This window comes from Rousettus aegyptiacus, unplaced genomic scaffold, assembly GCF_014176215.1.
Source record: "Rousettus aegyptiacus isolate mRouAeg1 unplaced genomic scaffold, mRouAeg1.p scaffold_m13_p_15, whole genome shotgun sequence".
Lineage (NCBI taxonomy): Eukaryota > Metazoa > Chordata > Mammalia > Chiroptera > Pteropodidae > Rousettus > Rousettus aegyptiacus.
The window spans coordinates 10,325,046-10,344,361 of NW_023416290.1; the positions used below are offsets into that span (position 1 = coordinate 10,325,046).

At 35.2% G+C, this 19,316-nt stretch overlaps 1 protein-coding gene across 9 annotated transcripts in view; it reads left to right on the plus strand.

Annotated features, from left to right (window-relative positions):
- ARFGEF1 (ADP ribosylation factor guanine nucleotide exchange factor 1) overlaps positions 1-19,316 on the plus strand; it is a 96,596-nt gene that overhangs the window by 49,074 nt on the left and 28,206 nt on the right. For 5 of the 9 annotated variants that reach the window (XM_016152903.2, XM_016152907.2, XM_016152905.2 and 2 more), the window contains exons 11-22: positions 1,303-1,402; positions 1,497-1,636; positions 1,741-1,849; positions 2,465-2,666; positions 6,196-6,307; positions 6,640-6,845; positions 7,114-7,198; positions 10,722-10,893; positions 12,797-12,963; positions 16,306-16,434; positions 17,297-17,455; positions 17,700-17,850. In XM_016152903.2, coding sequence (XP_016008389.1) covers positions 1,303-1,402; positions 1,497-1,636; positions 1,741-1,849; positions 2,465-2,666; positions 6,196-6,307; positions 6,640-6,845; positions 7,114-7,198; positions 10,722-10,893; positions 12,797-12,963; positions 16,306-16,434; positions 17,297-17,455; positions 17,700-17,850 — 1,732 coding nt within the window. The remainder of the gene's footprint in view (positions 1-1,302; positions 1,403-1,496; positions 1,637-1,740; positions 1,850-2,464; positions 2,667-6,195; positions 6,308-6,639; positions 6,846-7,113; positions 7,199-10,721; positions 10,894-12,796; positions 12,964-16,305; positions 16,435-17,296; positions 17,456-17,699; positions 17,851-19,316) is intronic. The other 4 variants (XM_016152904.2, XM_016152908.2, XM_016152906.2 and 1 more) reach the window with 1 other exon arrangement.

Below are 19,316 nucleotides of genomic sequence, written 5' to 3' on the forward strand. Positions count from 1 at the left end.
AAATGTCTGTTTTGGAAAATACAGTTTTAAATAGTTGGAATGTCTGTGCCTGTTGGATATGGCATAACTTCTCAGACCTTGGAATCAGATATTGCCACCCTCATTTCCTATTCCTCACTGATTTGCATTCAGTACCTGCCTTTTATCATAGCACCTACTAAAACCCAAGTTTGCAAAAACAATGATGGCATTGAAAGGAATATAGCATGAACTACCCGATGTAATGTGGACCCTGTGAATAATCTTTCAAGATACCTAAGAAAATTCTCCTAGCATCCTTCTGAGTTTGCTGCAGCATTCTGGGTCACCTTGGTGCAGTGTTTGGGAACGGTGGCCATAAATATTTATTGAATGTCTGTCATATGCCATGCAGTATGGACACAGTGCTCAGCAAGAAGGACATGGCCCCCATCCTCTTAGAGCTACAGTCATACAGGAAATACTGACATTAAGCAAGCAAAGGAAAAGTGATGAATTTTGTGAAAGAAAAGCACATTATCAGGGTACCTCACTCAATTTGGGGGATTTAGGGGAGAAAGCTGTTAGTCATAAATACAAATTTCTGGATTCATAATACATTGTTCCATAAATGTTAATAAATGTATGTTGTTTTTGGTTTTCTTTTTCAGTCATTCCTCTTAGATCACAGTCACTTTTCTAAAATAAATTTGGATTTGAAAATTCTTAACTCTTATATTGAAATTTATTTAATTAGAGTGATTAACTGCTTTGCACTTGACATTATTTGGTATAAGGAATAGTGAGCAATAGTTTTTAGTTTTCAGACAATAGAGATTTCCACTTGTGTGGATAATTATAAAAATATAACAGTGTATATGAAAACTAGATCTTTTTTATTGTGTGGATTATATCATTTACTTTTAAATCTAGGAACAATAGGCTTGACCAGTACTATAATGTCTGAAAAATATAACTGATGAACAGAACATAGTTTATGCTCTTTGGGTTGTTAAAAAATGAACTGTGAGTTACATTAGTTTTGTCAACATGTTCAAGAAATGCTCACGCAGGGGGTTTCCAAACCTTCGTAGATTTCTTTTGTAGTGTCTGTGTGACGGCCAACAGTGGTGTGAAGTGCAGTGCTCCTGCTGCATGGGCTAGTTTAGGTCACCCACCCACGTTATTTTAGTCCCGATGTTTCAGAGGCGGACACAGGAGGAGTTGAACTCCAGACCAGCCCGGATCCCAGCCTCCGCTCTGCAGCTCTGGGCCACGTAAGAAGTGATAACAAAAAATGAATTATAAACAATATTTTAAGCATATCTTTCCCCCTAATCACAGGTGTTTTTTAAAGAAATTTTCCTATACATTTTGGAAACTTCTACCAGCTCATTTGACCACAAATGGATGGTTATTCAGACATTGACGAGGATTTGTGCAGGTATTTGAAATTACCCTTATCATCTTATTATATTTAAAAGGTTAAATACACTCATATACTATATGCCTTTTGTTAATGTATTGTATTGTTACAGATGCTCAGAGCGTAGTGGATATTTATGTAAACTATGACTGTGACTTAAATGCAGCAAATATATTTGAAAGACTAGTAAACGATCTATCAAAAATTGCTCAAGGACGGGGCAGTCAGGAACTTGGTATGAGCAATGTCCAGGTAAGAACTCTGAAAGCATTTTCAAATTTAAACTTTACCGAGGAAGTGCACTGTGTTTGCCTTAAAAGATCTTGTTTTGGTTCTTATTGTGAATTATTTTGTAGGAATTGAGCCTGAGGAAAAAAGGTTTAGAATGCTTAGTGTCAATTTTGAAGTGTATGGTTGAATGGAGTAAGGATCAGTATGTGAACCCCAACTCTCAGACAACTCTCGGTAAGGTGACGTTTTGAGTTACAATTCTTTGTCATTTTAAGTGAATAATCCTTTGGAGGATAATTGCCGATGCTATTAAGCCAGTTTCATGATGTCTTTATTCATTTAGCTGACGACGAAGCATTGTCTATAAGCAAATAATGAGCTTTAAAATTATAAATTTCCAACTTAGTTATCCAAACATTTTCTTTCTAGGTCTTCCTAGAAATATTTTGAATACCACATTAAAGTGAAGCATATTTATGCAGCTTTTATAGTCATAGAAGTAACATACAAAAGCTGGTGTATTTTAAGAAGATTGAACTGTTCATCTCTGACATTTACCCTTAGAGATAAACTCATAGCTGCAGGGCTGCCTAGAGTAATCTTAGTCCATTGAGAGAAAACTGATCCCCGTGAGGCATGAGCTGAGAGCAGAAACCAGTGGACACTCAGCACAGAGACTGCGAAAGGAACTCCTTTTAGTGGTGTAAATTGTACTAAGGGCACCTAACATTTTATTTATACTAAACAGATATCTAAGCAACGTCAAAATATCTTGCCTTATTTAAGAATTTTTTACTTTTTACATTTTCTTTCTTTGACAGAATAATTTATCAGTCTTTCTACTTACAGGTCAGGAAAAACCCGCAGAACAAGAGACAAGTGAAATCAAACACCCCGAGACAATAAACAGATACGGAAGTTTAAATTCCCTGGAGTCAACATCGTCATCAGGAATAGGCAGCTACAGCACGCAGATGTCTGGCACTGATAATCCAGAACAATTTGAAGTCCTAAAGCAACAGAAAGAAATAATAGAACAAGGGATAGATTTGTGAGTGTCCGATTTTTAAGGAGCAGTGTGATCGTGTGCCCCTCTGCCACTGCGGTGCTACCACTGCCCTACAGTCCTCTACATCTTCGGCTTTTTTTTTTTTTTTTTTGCCTTATTACCACCTGTCAGTGAGTAAAAAGGGGCATGGTTCCCCTTATTCATGCAGTCGATCCCAAACAAGCCTTTGTAATGCACATTAAATTTCGCACCGCAATTTATATGCCGTTTTGTGCATCTGTGCAGTTTTGCGTTATTTAGTTCCATAATAAAATCCCCCATTGTATTTCCTAAGTAGGTGACGACTCAAAAAGTTTGAAGTGTTAAACTTGTAATAGCTAGCATTGCTCCTTTGTAGGTTTTTTTATGTTCTCCATTGCAATTGTGCGACTCTTGTTATTGATCCATTGTTGTTGACTTCATTTTTATATGCTGATAAGGCGATAACCTCCCTTTCCCACCTGGCTCCTCTACCAAACCTTGATAGGTCAGTTCTTCATTAGGTCTGCTCCTGGACTATTTCTTGTCTAAATGTTGTTTTCCTCCTTCATATTGCCCATCTCTTGTTTCAGAGAGATGCTGTAAGGGAAAAAGGACTTGTTGATCTTTCTCCATGAATTTAGCTGCTGTAAACTTAAAAATTTCCTTGTGTCTTTAGTTGGCTTACTACTTCTGCTATAAGGCATTTCTTTCTGAGTCTTAAGCAAGTCCTTTTGATGAATGCCTTTTTTCAGTGCTAATATATATTTAAAAATTGATAAAATGTACACACATTCTTTGTCATATACAGTCTTACAGAATTGCCCGAAGTTGCCATATAATACCTCAATAATTTTCGAGTCAATATTTACAAAGTATCATAGGTTCTAGATATTACACAAGGTTCTAAGGGAACTTGACAAGTGAAACAGCCTTTGCTTGTGAGGGTCTCAAGATCTAGTGTGTGTAAACAAATATTCATATTAAAATTCTACTGTTCACTCAGTAAACATGGCTAGTACTTGGGACTGTGTGCCGAGAGCCATGATGGACACTGGTCCTTGTATGTAAGATTACAGTCTAAATCTGGACAAAATCTATTTTTAAATGGTACTGTGTAAAGTCTGTACTAGAGCGTTGTACAAAATACTGCCAAGGTATGATAGATAACTCATATTTGAAGTCCTTAGGGATGAGAGAGAGTCATCAAATGGCTTCAAAGTGGAGGTCTCCCTAGCTTCTAGTCCTCCTCTCAGCCACAAGACCTGCCTTCTGCTTCATGCTTTTATGAGAATGCTTTCATCTTACCATGCTCCCAGTGTACTCTTCCATGACTGTTCCTCTCATGATGTCACTGTGTCCTGTCCCTCCTCCCACTTTGACCATGCCATATCAGTATGGGCTGTTTATCTCCTGCATCCATCTTAGCATTTCCAGGGTTCTGTCCCTCAGCCCTTACTTCGTAACTGCTAGGTGATGATGTACTGTCTCACAACTCCCAAGTATTATTTTTAACATAAATAGCTGTACTGAGGTCCAGACTCATATCTTTAATTCCCTGTTGGATATCTCCACTAGATATTACATAGCTTCTTACACTCAGCATGGCCATAGCCAGATTTATCAGTTTCCATTCTCTCCATAATCAGTACCCCGATACTCCTGCTATGAACAAAAGACAAACAGAATGCCCTATTTCTTCATTTCTTTAGTAAATTTAGCACGTTACTAAATTTGTAAGCTAGAATCCTGGAAGTTACCTTAGGCTTTCCCTTTGTATCGAATCTGCCACTAAATCCTATTGATTCTACTTCCTGTCTGCAATTTATTCTCTTCTCCTCATCTCCTGTAGTTGTTCTCTCAAGGCAAACCATCATCATTTCTTGCCTTGACTAGTATAATCTTAATTGACTTAACCTTTGTTTGGTCTTTTTTATTCTTTAGTCTTTTCTCACACTTAGCTAAGGCGGTCTTTCTAAATGCAAGTCTTGGTTCTCTTTCTCTCCTTTCTTATTTGTACAGAACAAAGCCACGGCTTCTTGTGATGGCATGTGATACCCGTCATGGTTTGGATCTTTAGGAATCTAAGCTTCATCACTTGTTACTACTTGATCTCACCTTATTGTTCCAACAGTGCAGAGCTGTTTATTATAATATGTTGTTTTATATTTTAATGTATTAGTATGACTTGTTCCTCCCTGAGATGTTTTTTCTTAATGTTTATAAAAGATATAGTTATTATTCAAAGTTCAGTTCAATGGTCACCTTCCCCAGGAAGTATATCATGACCATTTCTGTTAGTCACTTTCTCTTCAGTGCTGTCTGTGTATACATTATTTGTTGCATTTTTACTATTATAATTTTTTAAAATCGTGTTTCTTTAGTGTGAGAGCTTCCGGAAAGCAGATTTTGTGTTTATCTCACTGAAAAGTGTTTGATTTTAATGTGCGTACATGGGGGTGGTTGATTTAGAACTTAATGGGGGTATCATTAGGACAGAACAGGGAAGGATATTTTAGACCGAGGATGGCATGTGCAGGAACACAAGAGGAAAGGGAGAGCATTTGAGGACTCCTTCTCGTTAAGCATGGCAGGGGCAGTGTGGGGTCGGGGTGATAGGAAGTAAGAGGAAACATTGAGTTGGGGCCATATTATAGAAGGCCCTGTTCTCCATGGAGAGCAGTTTTTGTCTTGTTCTTCTTGGCATTGGCCATACTATTGAAGGATTTTTAGCAGAGGAATAGCAGCATCAGATTTCCTTTTTGGAAAGGTGACTTTGCCCGCAGCCTGAAGGATGTATTAGAATGTGAACAAAACAAGAGATAGACCATTTAATAACTCTTGCAATACCCAGGTGAAGTGAATGATCTGGAAACAGAGGTGACATTGGATTGAATCAGATCTTTGAGCATGAAGGAGAATTCCCTAGTGAGTGGAGCAGGTCACAGGCATGCAGAGGAAGTAGACTGCAGATGCATTATGTTTAGGGGACGAGATAGGATATGTGGGAGTCGATGAGGGAGATGGCGTGAGAACCTGGAGCCATACTGAGAAAGGTTTCGTGTGTCAGTCTAATCAGTTTGGACTTTATTTTGCAAGTATTGAGTATCTGGAAATGGTTTTGTTTTTGTTTTTGTTTTTTTGTATAAGGGAAATAATCAGTCAGATTGTGGCTAAAGCAGGAAACTTAGAATTAATGGGTATGTGTAGAATGAGCCAAGATTACCTAAGCAGTAAGGAGAATATATGTATTAAAATTATGAGGTATTTAAAGTAGTTATATCCTTACTCAAAGTTCATCAACTACGTGGCAATTATCTCACATAGTCTATGAAATGATCTATATCAAGGATAAAGGTGGCTTCCATTTGAGACTCTTTTCTAAAAAGAAAAGAAATAAAACTTTGCATACCGTAATATTTTTTATATTTTCATGCATTGATTATATTAAATTTCTGTTTTCTAAGTGCTATTGTAAAATGTATTGCAGTTGAGGTCTGTTTAGGGAATATAAATAATTTTCTATTTCTAATGTTCCTATAACTTTATCTAGATTTAATAAAAAACCAAAGAGAGGAATACAGTACCTCCAAGAACAAGGGATGCTTGGCACCACACCTGAAGATATCGCCCAATTCTTACATCAGGAGGAAAGATTAGACTCCGTAAGAGTACCATTTCAGTTCATTCTAACCATTTCTGTGCAATTCCTTTTTAAATTAATAACACATGTTGCTTATTTAAAATGCCTTCCTAAGTATATAAGTAAAACTTAAAGAATAACCTATGTATTCTTAATTTTGCTTTTGAATTTTCTAAACTCAATACCTAGATTTTTTTAAAAAATAAATACATTTAGTATTTTAACTTTTAGCTCCATGTTTGAAACAACCTATAGTTAAAACCTGTGGATCTTAGGGATTTTTCTGCTTTAAATTGGCCGTGCGGCAAATGTAATATTCCATTAGGATATCAGTTTCTTTCTCTTGTTCTTTAGACTCAGGTGGGTGAATTCTTGGGAGATAATGATAAATTTAACAAGGAAGTCATGTATGCATATGTGGACCAACACGACTTTTCAGGAAAGGACTTTGTTTCAGCCCTTCGTCTGTTTCTGGAAGGATTCCGCCTTCCAGGGGAAGCTCAGAAAATTGATCGATTAATGGAAAAATTTGCTGCAAGATACCTAGAATGCAACCAAGGGTAAGCAAGATTCAAATTCAAGTACTTATTGGTTGATAACTATATCCAAAACTCTGTGCTAGGGAGCACTGGGAGATTTATAACCCTCTGCCCCGAGGAATGCAGATTGCCTACTCCCTGGGAGTGATAAGATAGTTTCATTAAGAAATTGTGATATGAGTAGAATATAAATCCTGAAAAAAGAAAATTAAAAGTGCTTTGGGGTTTGAGGTGATTTATTTAAATGAAACTATAAGACAATAAAAGTTTATAACATTTATATTTCCAGACAAACCCTATTTGCTAGTGCAGACACTGCTTATGTTTTGGCTTACTCAATTATCATGCTGACCACAGATCTTCACAGTCCACAGGTATGTTTTCTTCCAAGCCAGTTTTATAATAAATTGTACACATTAAATAAGTTCTCCTGAATTCAGTTAAGTAATAGTTGAAATTTTAATCTTAATTAAACCAGTCAGCAAATTGGGGAATTTAATTTGGGGTAATGTACATTTTACAAATGTAGTTTCTGATAATAATTCTAATTATAGACTTTAGATATCTGTAAAGTAAGTCTGTATTTGTCTCTTGATTGACAGCCATATAAAGCTTAAGATAAATTTTAATCTAAGAATATGTTTATAGTTCTACCTGTAGTTATTTTACAACATGGAAAAACACTATATGTAAACTTTTTTTTTTCTTTCACATTCCAGACTTGAACAGTAGGGCGATTAGTATAGTGATTCTTCCTGCGCCTGTTGCCCAACTTCCCCAGTTATCAACTTAAGGACAATCTTGTTTTCTGTCCCATCTCTCACCCAAGTCATTTTAAAGCAAATCCTAAGTATCATGCCATTTCATCTGTATTTATTTCACTATATGTCTCTGAAAGAGAAATAACTATTTAAAATACAATACCATTACACCTAAAAATTAACAATAATGTAAAAATATCCAGTATCCAAGAATTGTTCAGATTTCATTTGCCTCATAAAATTCATAATTTCTTTCTTCTTAAATATTGAGGAACTATCCCTTGAGTTCTAATATTCGCTAGCAAAAAAATTATTTTTAACATTTTATGTATTTTATGCCTAGTTTCTAAAAACATGCTTTGGTATCCTTGAAAATTATCTTTATAAATTAACCTATTTTCAGGAATTTCTTAGTACTTCTTAGAAATAGGCATCTAATAATATTTTTCTTAGGATGTGAAATAAACTATATACTTATTGCTAATCAGAGATATAGTAGAAAAATTAAATTAAATTTTGCAAATATAAAGATTTTTTGCATGTATTTTGAGATGTTTAAAGTAGGGTTAATATAGAAAGTATATACCATGTTTGGTAGGGAGATTATAAACAGCTGTTCCTGGATTTAAACACCAGAATTCAGCAACTGTGCACTTACCAAGGATTACTTGATTTTATATAGACCTTTTTTTAAAAAAGATCATTTAAGATTTTAATCATCTAAAATTTTCCTTTGCCGTGTTACTGACGGTGTAGTAAAAGCAGCACGCTTTCAGGATTTTCACTATCGAGCATGATACTTTTTTCCTTGGCTTTATAAGGGAGTCTACAGATTAAAACTTACTTGGATATCTTTATCAGTCTTTTGTCTGGTTTTTCAATCTAAACAAAAAGTAGAATTATGTTTTACACTACTTCTCTTTGCTTTCGAGTGTTATATTTTTTAAAAATTCTGGTTCTGTAAAGGAATTGTCATTGTTACATGCATCCATCTTATTTTTCTATACGTATGTACATTCATTCCTGTGTAACCTTCCTTTAATGCCCTTTCGTAACACCTAGATTGTTAAACATTTCTGAACACGTACCAGTTAGGGAGCATTGTCTTGAACCAGTGTCCTGTCTTCGTGGCACTAGTTCCTGTCGGGGGGACGTGTGCTTGGAGTCTCAGTCTGGCCGTGGTAGCGTGTAGCCAGCCACTCCACTCCCTGTCAGACGGCTAGCCGGCGTCGTGTGTTGGTGTGCAGCCTGCGCCTATAGAACAGTTTATGAGTTCCTGCGAAGCTAAGCGGCCTGTTGGAAAAAAATTGAACCCATAATTATGACCCCATGCAATTTATGATTCAGGACCATATGAACTATAACAGTGACATTTTTAAAGGACACAAGTAACTTTAAAAGAATCCCGTAAAATGAATTCATGTTTTTAGTTTTCAGAGTTAAAATATAGATCAGTTTTAACATCATTTATGTTCCCTTTTCAGCACGAATATGTCTAAACTACCTTTTTAATATAGTAAGAGTCAATGAATTTGTAAAAATTTGAGGTGTGTATAGTTTTATCCTAATTTTCATCGTTAATAACACTGGCTTCATGTGATTTAGGCACTAAAACGAGGCACAGCTTAATTTAGGCACATGAGGATAACAGTCAAGAGTAGAGTGTTGCATGAAAGATAAGCAGGAAAAGAGAAATAGAGTCGTGTTTCATACCGTTCCCAGAATCCTGTAGTGGCAGAATTGTTGTGCCCGAGCAGCGCATTTGATCACGTGCACTCGCGCTTAATGAGTCCCTGCTGCCACTCGCTGAGAGCACCCGCCCTGCCGCCCTGCTGGGGTCCACACGCACTGTGCTGCTGCTTCGGGTTTTCCACCAAGACTTCTCTTGGTCTCTGATTGGCACGATGCTGAGATGCTACGCTGTGCTCAGAATTCCCCGGCATCGTTAAACTTCTTTTAGACTCTCACTGGCAGCACTCGGTGGTCTTCTATTTTGGTATCCCAGGGTCATTGCTTTTTAGTATTCCTCAGAACTTCAGATGAAATGGCTTGCTTGCTTTTATATTTTTTTTAGTGCCATGACTCAAGATGAGTTTTTAAAGTTAAAATGTTAGAGAGTTTATCCCCGTGAATAATAAGTTACATTTGAAAATTTTTATTATATTTTCACATTTTTGTAAGAAAAGTGCTTCTCCCACCCTTCTTGACACTCTAGAAACATCTCTTTGCTTAGTAATCTGAACTAAATAAATGTTTATATCTCAGTTATATTCTCTGGACGTTCTGGTTTCTCTGTAGTTATTTTTGCAAACTTCTGATAACTTGCCTGCTTATTATTCTATGTACCTTCTTGAAAATTTACAAGAGGCTTATCTTTAGAAAAGTTGCCTTTAATTCTTTTTTTAAAAAAGGTGGAAGAGTGTATTTAATTAAATAAATGTATCTTCAGAGACATCATAAGGCTTCTGGATTTTGTCCATCTGGGTTTTTGGAGATAGAAAATATAAACATTTTGGCTGTGTTAATTCCCAAGTTTGCTCACAGGGCCACCATCTTACAGACTTGTGCTCCACAAATGGATCGAAGTGTGCGGTAGGACATTGTTGTTCATAGCGCTCTGAAACAAGACAAAACATTCCAAGGGTGCTTCGCCCAGATCACCTAATACAGTTGCCACGAAGAGTCAGAGATTATCTGGTTTTGAATAAATTTTAGCTGTTTTTATCCTACATCCATTGTCATATGAAATCAGCTTTTACATTATTGGCAACACATTTATGTTTTTCTGAACTAAGATTTGAATCTTTTTGATACCATGTTTCTAATAATTGTCATGTTCCTTTCTTAAGTACTGGCTAGAACTCTTAAACCTCGTACCAAAAAAATTTTTTCTTCATCTGTATTTTTATTACAGATTATTTGTGTGCGCACCAGAGCATAGTGAATTAGTATATGCGATGATGGGTCCTTGCTGTCGTTTTCTGACTTTCTTCATTTTAATGTGTGTTTTGCTGAGTGTTTTCTACTTCCTGTCCTCAAAGTATTTAGACATTCTCTCATGAGTACTTAAATTCTTAAGATATAAGTGAATTTTTAATGTTAATTTTTAAGAAATGTAACGGTTTTTCATTTCTAGGTTAAAAATAAAATGACAAAGGAACAGTACATCAAGATGAATAGAGGTATCAATGACAGTAAAGACCTTCCTGAGGAGTACCTGTCTGCCATCTATAATGAAATAGCTGGAAAAAAGATATCACTGAAAGAAACAAAAGAACTAACAATCCCCACAAAATCAAGTAAACAAAGTAAGTATCCAAACCAATTGAGTCCTGGTTGTTCAGGAGGAAAAATATGGGTTCTTAAGAGTTTTTCACTTGGCTTAAAGTATTATTTATTCTAACAAGAAGTATTATAATATAGAATTTGCTGATATGATTGTTTTTTTTCTCCATATGCTACAGGAAGATAACTGACCAATGATCCATGGAAAATGCTACATAATATGTATGGATTAGTGTGCATTTAATGTATACTTGTCCATTTAGCAGTTAATCTCAGCATGGATTCGGAGGTCAGAGAGATTGGGCAGGCAACCCCAATAGTCAGACTTTAACTCAGTACTTTTTCCTGCTTCCTTATCTTTAAGCAACATATTTACATTTCTTTATCAGTATCTATAAACGGAAGCTGAAAGTAGGGGTATTTAAAGAGATGCGGAGGGTTAGGGTTGTGGGGAACTTATACAGTTGGAAATCACCATTTCACATGCATCACAAGTTATATCATTATAGAGTTCCTAAGTCTAACCAGCACGGAGAGCCAGCTGTGGGCCTGGCTCCATTCTAGAAACTCTATACATATAGACAATGATGATTAAATTAGAGCTAAAAATCTGACTACAGGAGTGAGGTGAGGGTCATGATCTAAGAATAAAACAGTAATTTGGAAAGAGGATTCCTGCCTTTCTCAGCACTTCCGCTTAGAAGTGAAATCTCAGGCTTTACCTAACAGAACAAGTTATAGTTGCAAAATTCTGTTGACAGGAGAGAAGCAAAAAGACCTATGTGATACATGTATTTCTAGATATTGATGAAGAATTATGAGAGTCAGGGCTATGGAGAAAATGTTAAAAAAGAGTGGAACATAACTGGCCTTATCTCTTGGAATAATACAGAGAATGATCTTAAAGAATTTAGTAAGTTTTTCCTCCTTTTATAGATGAGGAAACTTGAAGACCAGAGGTTAGGAAACGTATTAGAATTATAGAATTTATCAGCTGAGTGTAACATAGAGATTTTATTAAATCTCTACACCTAAAACACAAGAGTGGCAAAGCCAGATCTTTAACTAGGCATCCTTGGCTTTTACTGTAGGCCAGTACCAAACAGCAGTTTACTTGGGAGTGTCATTTTTAGTTTTTCTGCTTGTGTCATTAAGTATATTGATCAAGAATTTGTTTTCACACCTAAACAGATGCCAGTTATCTGATTCAGTTTTTTTCTGTATACCCATGTTATAAGATCTTCATATCCTTTTTTTCTCTGGTCTCTTTCGTATATGGTGATAGGAAATCAATAAGTAGCAGGATATGGGATGGTGGTGTGCTGAAATCCTAAAATTATTTTGGGGTGTCAGGGCCACCGTTTGTTTTCTTGTTTGCTTAGGAGATGTCATTCAGCATGTGTCATGCTAAAATGCCATTTCCTTTTACATCTCTTCTCCTAGCCAGTATTTGCATTGTTTCACTAATACTTTCATTGTGACAGATTTGTACCCACTCTCTTCCCTTTTCATAGGCTTTCCACTTAGCTCTGACTCTTAGTTCAGGATTTTTACCCCCACTTCTGAGGTGGGGTTCATATAACAAAATAAACCATTTTAAAGCAAATAATTCAGTGGCATTGGTATATTCACAATGTTATGCAACATTTTATAGTTCTAAAACATTTTCGTTATCCCCAAATAAAACTGTATCTATTAAGCAGTTAATCCATGTTCCCTCTCTCCCCCCAGCCCATCTGTACCAGTCTGTTTTGTTATATGGATTTACCTACTCTGGATATTTCATAAAAATGGAATCATACATTGTAACTGTTTGTGTCTGGCTTCTTAAGACTATTTTTAATTAGTTATTAATTGGTGGTGTTTATTTTATAGTAAAACATCAAAATAGCATTTTTAAATGCTCTCTATTTTAAATGCTGATAGTGTTTATTGTTTCAGATGTAGCCAATGAAAAACAAAGAAGACTTTTGTACAACTTAGAAATGGAACAGATGGCCAAGACAGCTAAAGCGCTCATGGAGGCTGTGAGCCATGTGCAAGCGCCGTTTACAAGTGCAACACATTTGGAGCACGTGAGACCCATGTTTAAAGTAAGAGTTACTAATAAGTTTCAGTTGTAATATACATTTATATATAATTTCGCTCAGTATATTTTTAAATTAAGGAAATACAGTAATATACCTGAGTGTAGACCTAGAAGCGAAAACCATGTTATTTAAAAGGACATAGCAAATATAAATTTCTTTCTTAAAGAGAATGAGAAAAGTTCTGCACTATTAGCAATTAATAGATGTGTGACCTTAATTAAGAATAGATTTCAGAGACTGGTCATTAATCATTGGCCAGCTTTTCCCTAAATGAGTTCTGCTTAAACCTTGGGAGTTACCTAAAATTCCAAAGTGATTGTGGCTCAGGAGCTACTTCATGTGAGGACTCTGAGTATACCTGGAGCCCACAAAGTAGAGTAGGGAGTTAAAGGGAGCATCATTTATGTTTATAGGTTAACCTAGTAAGAATGTTACTTACGGGTTCTTTAAAATATGATTTCCCATTGCTGCTTCATTTTCCTTTTTTCTTCAATCTTTTCTCCAAATTCCAGAATGAGTAAGTAGTGCATTATAAAGATTATAGGGAAGTAGAGGGAAATCCAGTCTAATTTGAAAGGGAGAAATGGGTAAAATACATTCCAGTTCGTGAGGCAGTGTGGTCAGATGGTGTGTGGAGACTAAAGATCATTATTTGAATTCTAATCTAGATATTCAGTATGCATGTGAATAGGTAGTTAAAGCTTTCTGTGTTCCCTTTTACTCTAAAACTTTATAATTACTTCTATCCCTATTTCAAAATCTGTGTGATGTTTCTAAAAGTTGATGAAAAATTATAGGATGGGGGTGGGGCTAGGGAGCTAGTTTAAGAAGTGATAGTAGAGTACATAACTGGTCTTTTCCTTTGGAATAATATAGAAAATGATGTTGAAATATAAGAAACACTTTACTATGAAATAATTTTATAAAGCAGATTTTTTTGTTTTGAATCATTTTATGCTCATTTTCCTTTTCAAATATTTTTGATAAGGGGAAGGCAGAAGAAAACAAAGAATAAAGAACCAGCCTTAATTCTGCTACTCATAAAAATATTTTTTATATTTTTTATACCACTTTTTATCTTAAATAGTTGTGAGGATACTATGTATAGAATTTTGTATCTAGCCTTTTCTCATTTAAGTATTTCCTCGTATCATTAAAAATTCTTCATAAGTAGCTTTTCCAATCTCGTCCTTGGATTAGTCGTAGTTTGTTTAAACACCCTCTACCCTAGAATTCGGGATCTTTCTGACTCTCTCCGCTCACCGCCGTCATTCTCTTCGCACACCCTCGTTTCTCATTTATCGCCATAGCGCGCTCCTAATTAGCATCCTCGCATCTACTTCTGTGCCCCTCTCCTCCATTTGCAGAGGCCAGAGTGACCTTTTCACAGTACCAGATGCAGAGTATCACCTTCTTCTTACGACCTTTCACTGACTTCGCGTGATACTGCGATGGAACCCACACCTAGAGGGACCACAGACCTCGTGTGATCTGGCGTCAATGTCTTTCCAGCTTTGTTGCTAGATTTCTTCTTCTCTCACTAGGCCACAGTCACACTGGCATTCTTTCAGTTTCTGGAGTGTCCTAAATTATTTCCTCTTCAGAGCATTCTTACACGCTGTATCCATTGTCTAAAATACTCTTTTCCTCTTTGAGCAGTTTCCACTTTAAATGTTACTTTCTCAGAGTTCTTCCCTGACCCCTTGAGTCCAAGTTAGGTCTTTTTCATGACATGCTCTGCTTTTCCTTCATTGCATTTATAACAATTTGTATTTATACACTTATTTATTTTAACATATGTGTTAAAATATATGTCTAGTATATCTCTTTACTAAACTTTAAGTTGCTTGAAGCTAGGGACTACATCTGTTCACTTTTTCCAATATCTAACCCAATTTCTTGCTTGTAGTAAGTGCTCAATAAATAAGCATTGACTGGGTAAAGGAATGAATAAGAGATCCTAGTATGTGTTATAATATTAAGGGGTGTAAATATTAAGAATCTTTTTACGTATTGCCAAATTGTATTCTGCAAAGGTTTATACAGTTGTGAGTGGGCAATTTCACTGTCTTCTAAATATTATTTGGTGTAATTTGATTGGAAAATCATATCTTTAATTCCTAATGGAGTTAAACATTTTTTCACTGGCTTAAGGGCCATTTATACTTTTTGTATAAAATATTATACAGGTTTCCAGATAGATGTGTTGTTTCTTTACCTAGAATGTGTGATTTATTTCTTTCATATGGTACTTTGTATTTTAAAAGTGCTGTACTTTATATGATGCCCACAGCATCTCTCTGTGGTGATAGTCCAGGTATTCATTAAAGAGGAAGGAATGTGAGGTTCAGAGAGATTAAATAAGTGGCAAAGCTAAGACTAGAGGGTACTATGGTTTATGCTCCTTTGGTAGGGATTATGCACGTCTGAACTTTCTGATGTTAAAGACAAAGCTTTGAGTAATTTACTCTTTTCCTTCATAATGCTAAAAACTTTTTAGATATTCTAAACATTTCAGTTGTCATCTCCATAGCAACGGTTGTATAGCAATATGGTTATATAGTTTTGCTTCACGATAACTTATTAAAAGCAAATACTCTCCCATCAGACATGTCAAAGTTAGACACACATGTGCACATGCTAATATATATACATATGTTTTGATATTAGGATTTTCCGTAGTAGAAAGATAGCTCTTTATTTTTGTTTTTTTTTTACATCATAATTTCACTAGGTGTTTAGTTTTTATAGTAAAATTTAGTGTTTGGCTTTCACCAATTGTAATGAAATATTTTATTGAACTATGTTTTTAAAGTATTGTTCTTCTTGGAATCAGAGATGTCACTAACATGTCAATGTAAAATATTTGACTGTAACAAAGATAAGACTAAAGATTAAATGATGTCTAAGGAGCAGGCTTAAAGAAAAGAGAGTAATGTAATTGTTGCAAGTGAGAAATAACTAAAAGGATTTTCTTGGAAATAAAAAGTCTGTGAAATATTGCAAGGGACAAAGCTTTCAGAGAGAGATGAGTTCTGAAGTTGGGTAAAACTAATCACTTATGAATAATTTGTAAATGCTGTGCTTACAATATGCCTAGGGTCTTCTACTGAATTTGTAATCTTGCTTTCCCTTTTATTTAATTCCAGACAGCGTTATGTAGTTTTTCCCCTTTGTCTAAGAAAGTTTTTCAAATAACTATGCCAAGAAACTCATTGCTTTTTTTCAGGACTTCCTCAAATCATTTCTTGTCTGAAAGCTTTGAGAAATATTAATGTAGTATTATCATAATTTTTAATTAGTACTTGAAGACCATGATATTTTTAAAATTTTTAAATTTCCTAGTTGGCTTGGACACCCTTCCTGGCTGCGTTCAGTGTGGGTCTACAAGATTGTGATGATACTGAAGTAGCCTCTCTTTGCCTGGAAGGTATAAGATGTGCAATCAGAATTGCATGCATTTTCAGCATTCAGGTAACAAAGAATTTTGCCTTTGTAGCCAGTCTGGAAAACGTAAATTACTTATGCCATTACTATAGTTTAAATTATTTTTTTATGTCTGACTTAGGAAAAACTAATTTCAAGTTTACGATGAAATTTAAATGAATCTTAATGTTCAGAGTTTTGAGAAGCTATGGCAGAAGTGGTAGTTCTATACCGATGTGTCTAAAATTTATCATAATAACTTTGGTTTGCAATTTTTTCCCAAGCCTTTGAATTCCTATGTTAACTTGAATGTCTTACTTAAATATGATGCGTGGTCATACCTATTGAATCATATGTATATTTTCATATTTCACATATTTTATGTATAACTTTATAACTATACCTAAGCCTAAGAATAAGTTATCTTTAAGAGAACCGAGTATCTAGTACACAATTTTCATGAAGACAGTCCCTCCTACTATTTTATGTGCTTTGTCTGATAATAAATTTTAGCCAAAGTTGGCTTTCTTTTTAAAAATCCATTTCACATTTAATTATGAATGTTAGGGCTTAAAAAGCATAGCTTGGCTATAAAGAAAAAATAAGAATATTTATAATTAAGATTTTGTCTAGTCCACATAGTATTTGAAACATACTCAATGAATGTTTTTTCTATGTGAATTCATTTGTTATCACTAAAATTTCATTTTGATTTGACACCTTCATCACCTTTGGATTTCAGAAATTCTTTTTCTGCTTCATTCATCTTAAAATAAAAATAACTGTAGTTTGAAGTATTGTATGTAACTAATGACTCGTAAATTAAAAATTTATAAAAAATGTCATTAGGGAATTAGATCACTTTGTTGTATTTACAACCATGTAAAGTATACTTTTCTCTTTTTCATAGCTGGAAAGAGATGCATATGTCCAGGCGCTAGCAAGATTTACCTTACTTACAGTGAGTTCTGGTATTACCGAAATGAAACAGAAGAACATTGACACAATAAAAACACTTATCACAGTGGCTCACACAGATGGAAATTACTTAGGAAATTCATGGCATGAGGTATAAGCACTTTCTTTATTTTCAGCTTTGCAAATTGGTTTAAAAAATGAGCTAATGCTAGCTATTCTATCACTGACATGCTTAAGTGTTTGGGAAGAAAATTTAGTACATTTGGGATGAGTACATTTAGCTTTTTATAGTGATTTATAATGTAGCCTATGTTTAAATCCTGGCTGCATACATTTAAATATTTTTGTGAACATTTTTAACACAGAATTAATTTTCTTCCCTTTTTGTTATTAAGATTCTGAAGTGCATAAGTCAGCTGGAGCTTGCACAACTCATAGGAACTGGAGTGAAACCTCGATACATTTCTGGAACAGTGCGAGGCAGAGAAGGATCTCTTACAGGAACAAAAGATCAGGCTCCTGATGAATTTGTGGGTCTGGGGCTAGGTGAGAATTTTAAAAATTATTTCGAGATATCAAAAATTATTTTTAACTTGCTCAATGTAAGTAAACTTTACTGTAGCAATGAAATACATTTAGAGGGGTATGATAAAATGCCCTTTGGCTGACTTTATGAGGTAAAGCAAGGTGACTGTGTAGAGAACTGTCTTTTTTGCTTTGACTGGTATTAACGTTAATAACCTTAGTCTTAATCTCATAGTTGGGGATAGAAGAAGGATGCAGTTTAAAATTATCTTCTTTTCAGACTAAGGTACCCTAAATAAGTGAAGGCTTATATAAGATGGTAACTAGTTGGAGCAACTGGAGAAAGCATTCACATTCAAATCTTTTAAAGGACCTATGCAGGCCTAGCTAAACGCTTCTGCCAGTGTGAAAATTTTCCCATGGTTCCCCATGTGCTCAGTCTGGCCAGGAACTTCCAGATTTAACCCAGGAGAACAAAGGAAAATATTAGAGAAAACAGATACAGAAGAATGGAAGACAATACATTTTTAGTCATAAATGGAAGAAGGAAAGTTTTGACTATCTTTGATTTTGAATACTGTACTCATGAGTTGGAATTTGGAATATCGTCCTTACTGTTCATAAGTTTCTTTAATTCTCCAAGCTTTGGTTTCCTCTTTTGCAAACTAATAGTAATGTCTACTTATAGAGATGTTGGGATTGAATAAGAACATAGATACAAATGGACTTAGTACAGTAGCTAGCACATTAATGGCTTCTGGACTATTCTCTGTCCATCTTCCCCACCCCATTTTAACCAAAAAGTCTAGAGACATGAGTCAGTAGAAAGGAATTGACCTGAGATCTAGGAATAATTTACCTCTTGAGGCTTTATGTCGTAACATATTTCTGGACGTTTTCTGTCTTTTTTATCTTAGTGATATATCTCTGTTGTTGCCTGCAGTAAAAATTCTTAGAAAATCTAAAAGAATATCAACTTTGAAAAATGATCCATAGAGCAAGAAGTAAAGACCAGGAACATGTTGTGGCTTCAGGTTGGACTTGGGACAGTGAATTCCCAGTGGTAATCTAACTGTGTCAGCCAGCAGAGCAGTCTGAACCTCAGTTGTATCTTAGAGACGGTGATTCTAAGAGGTGCAGGTGTTAGACCTAATAACTTAGTGACCGAGCAGCAGGATTTAGAACTGCCTGAGCCACCTGTGTGGTGACTTATGCAACCTGGAAATCTGATTTGGAACATTAGAACTGTAATTACTGCAGAAGATAGCACGAGATACAGCTGAAAAATATTTACAGGCAAGTGAAATGAATGTGAAAGTTTTTTTTTTTTTTTTTTAAAGATTCAGGAGTGTGGGAAGGCCAAAATAATGACAGGTGCAAATTGCCAGGGCCCAGTTTTGCCAAGCAACAGAAGTAGATTACACTAAAAATAAAACACCAGTGAAATATTTTATCTCCTAAAAGTTTAGTCAAATGAGAAATAATGG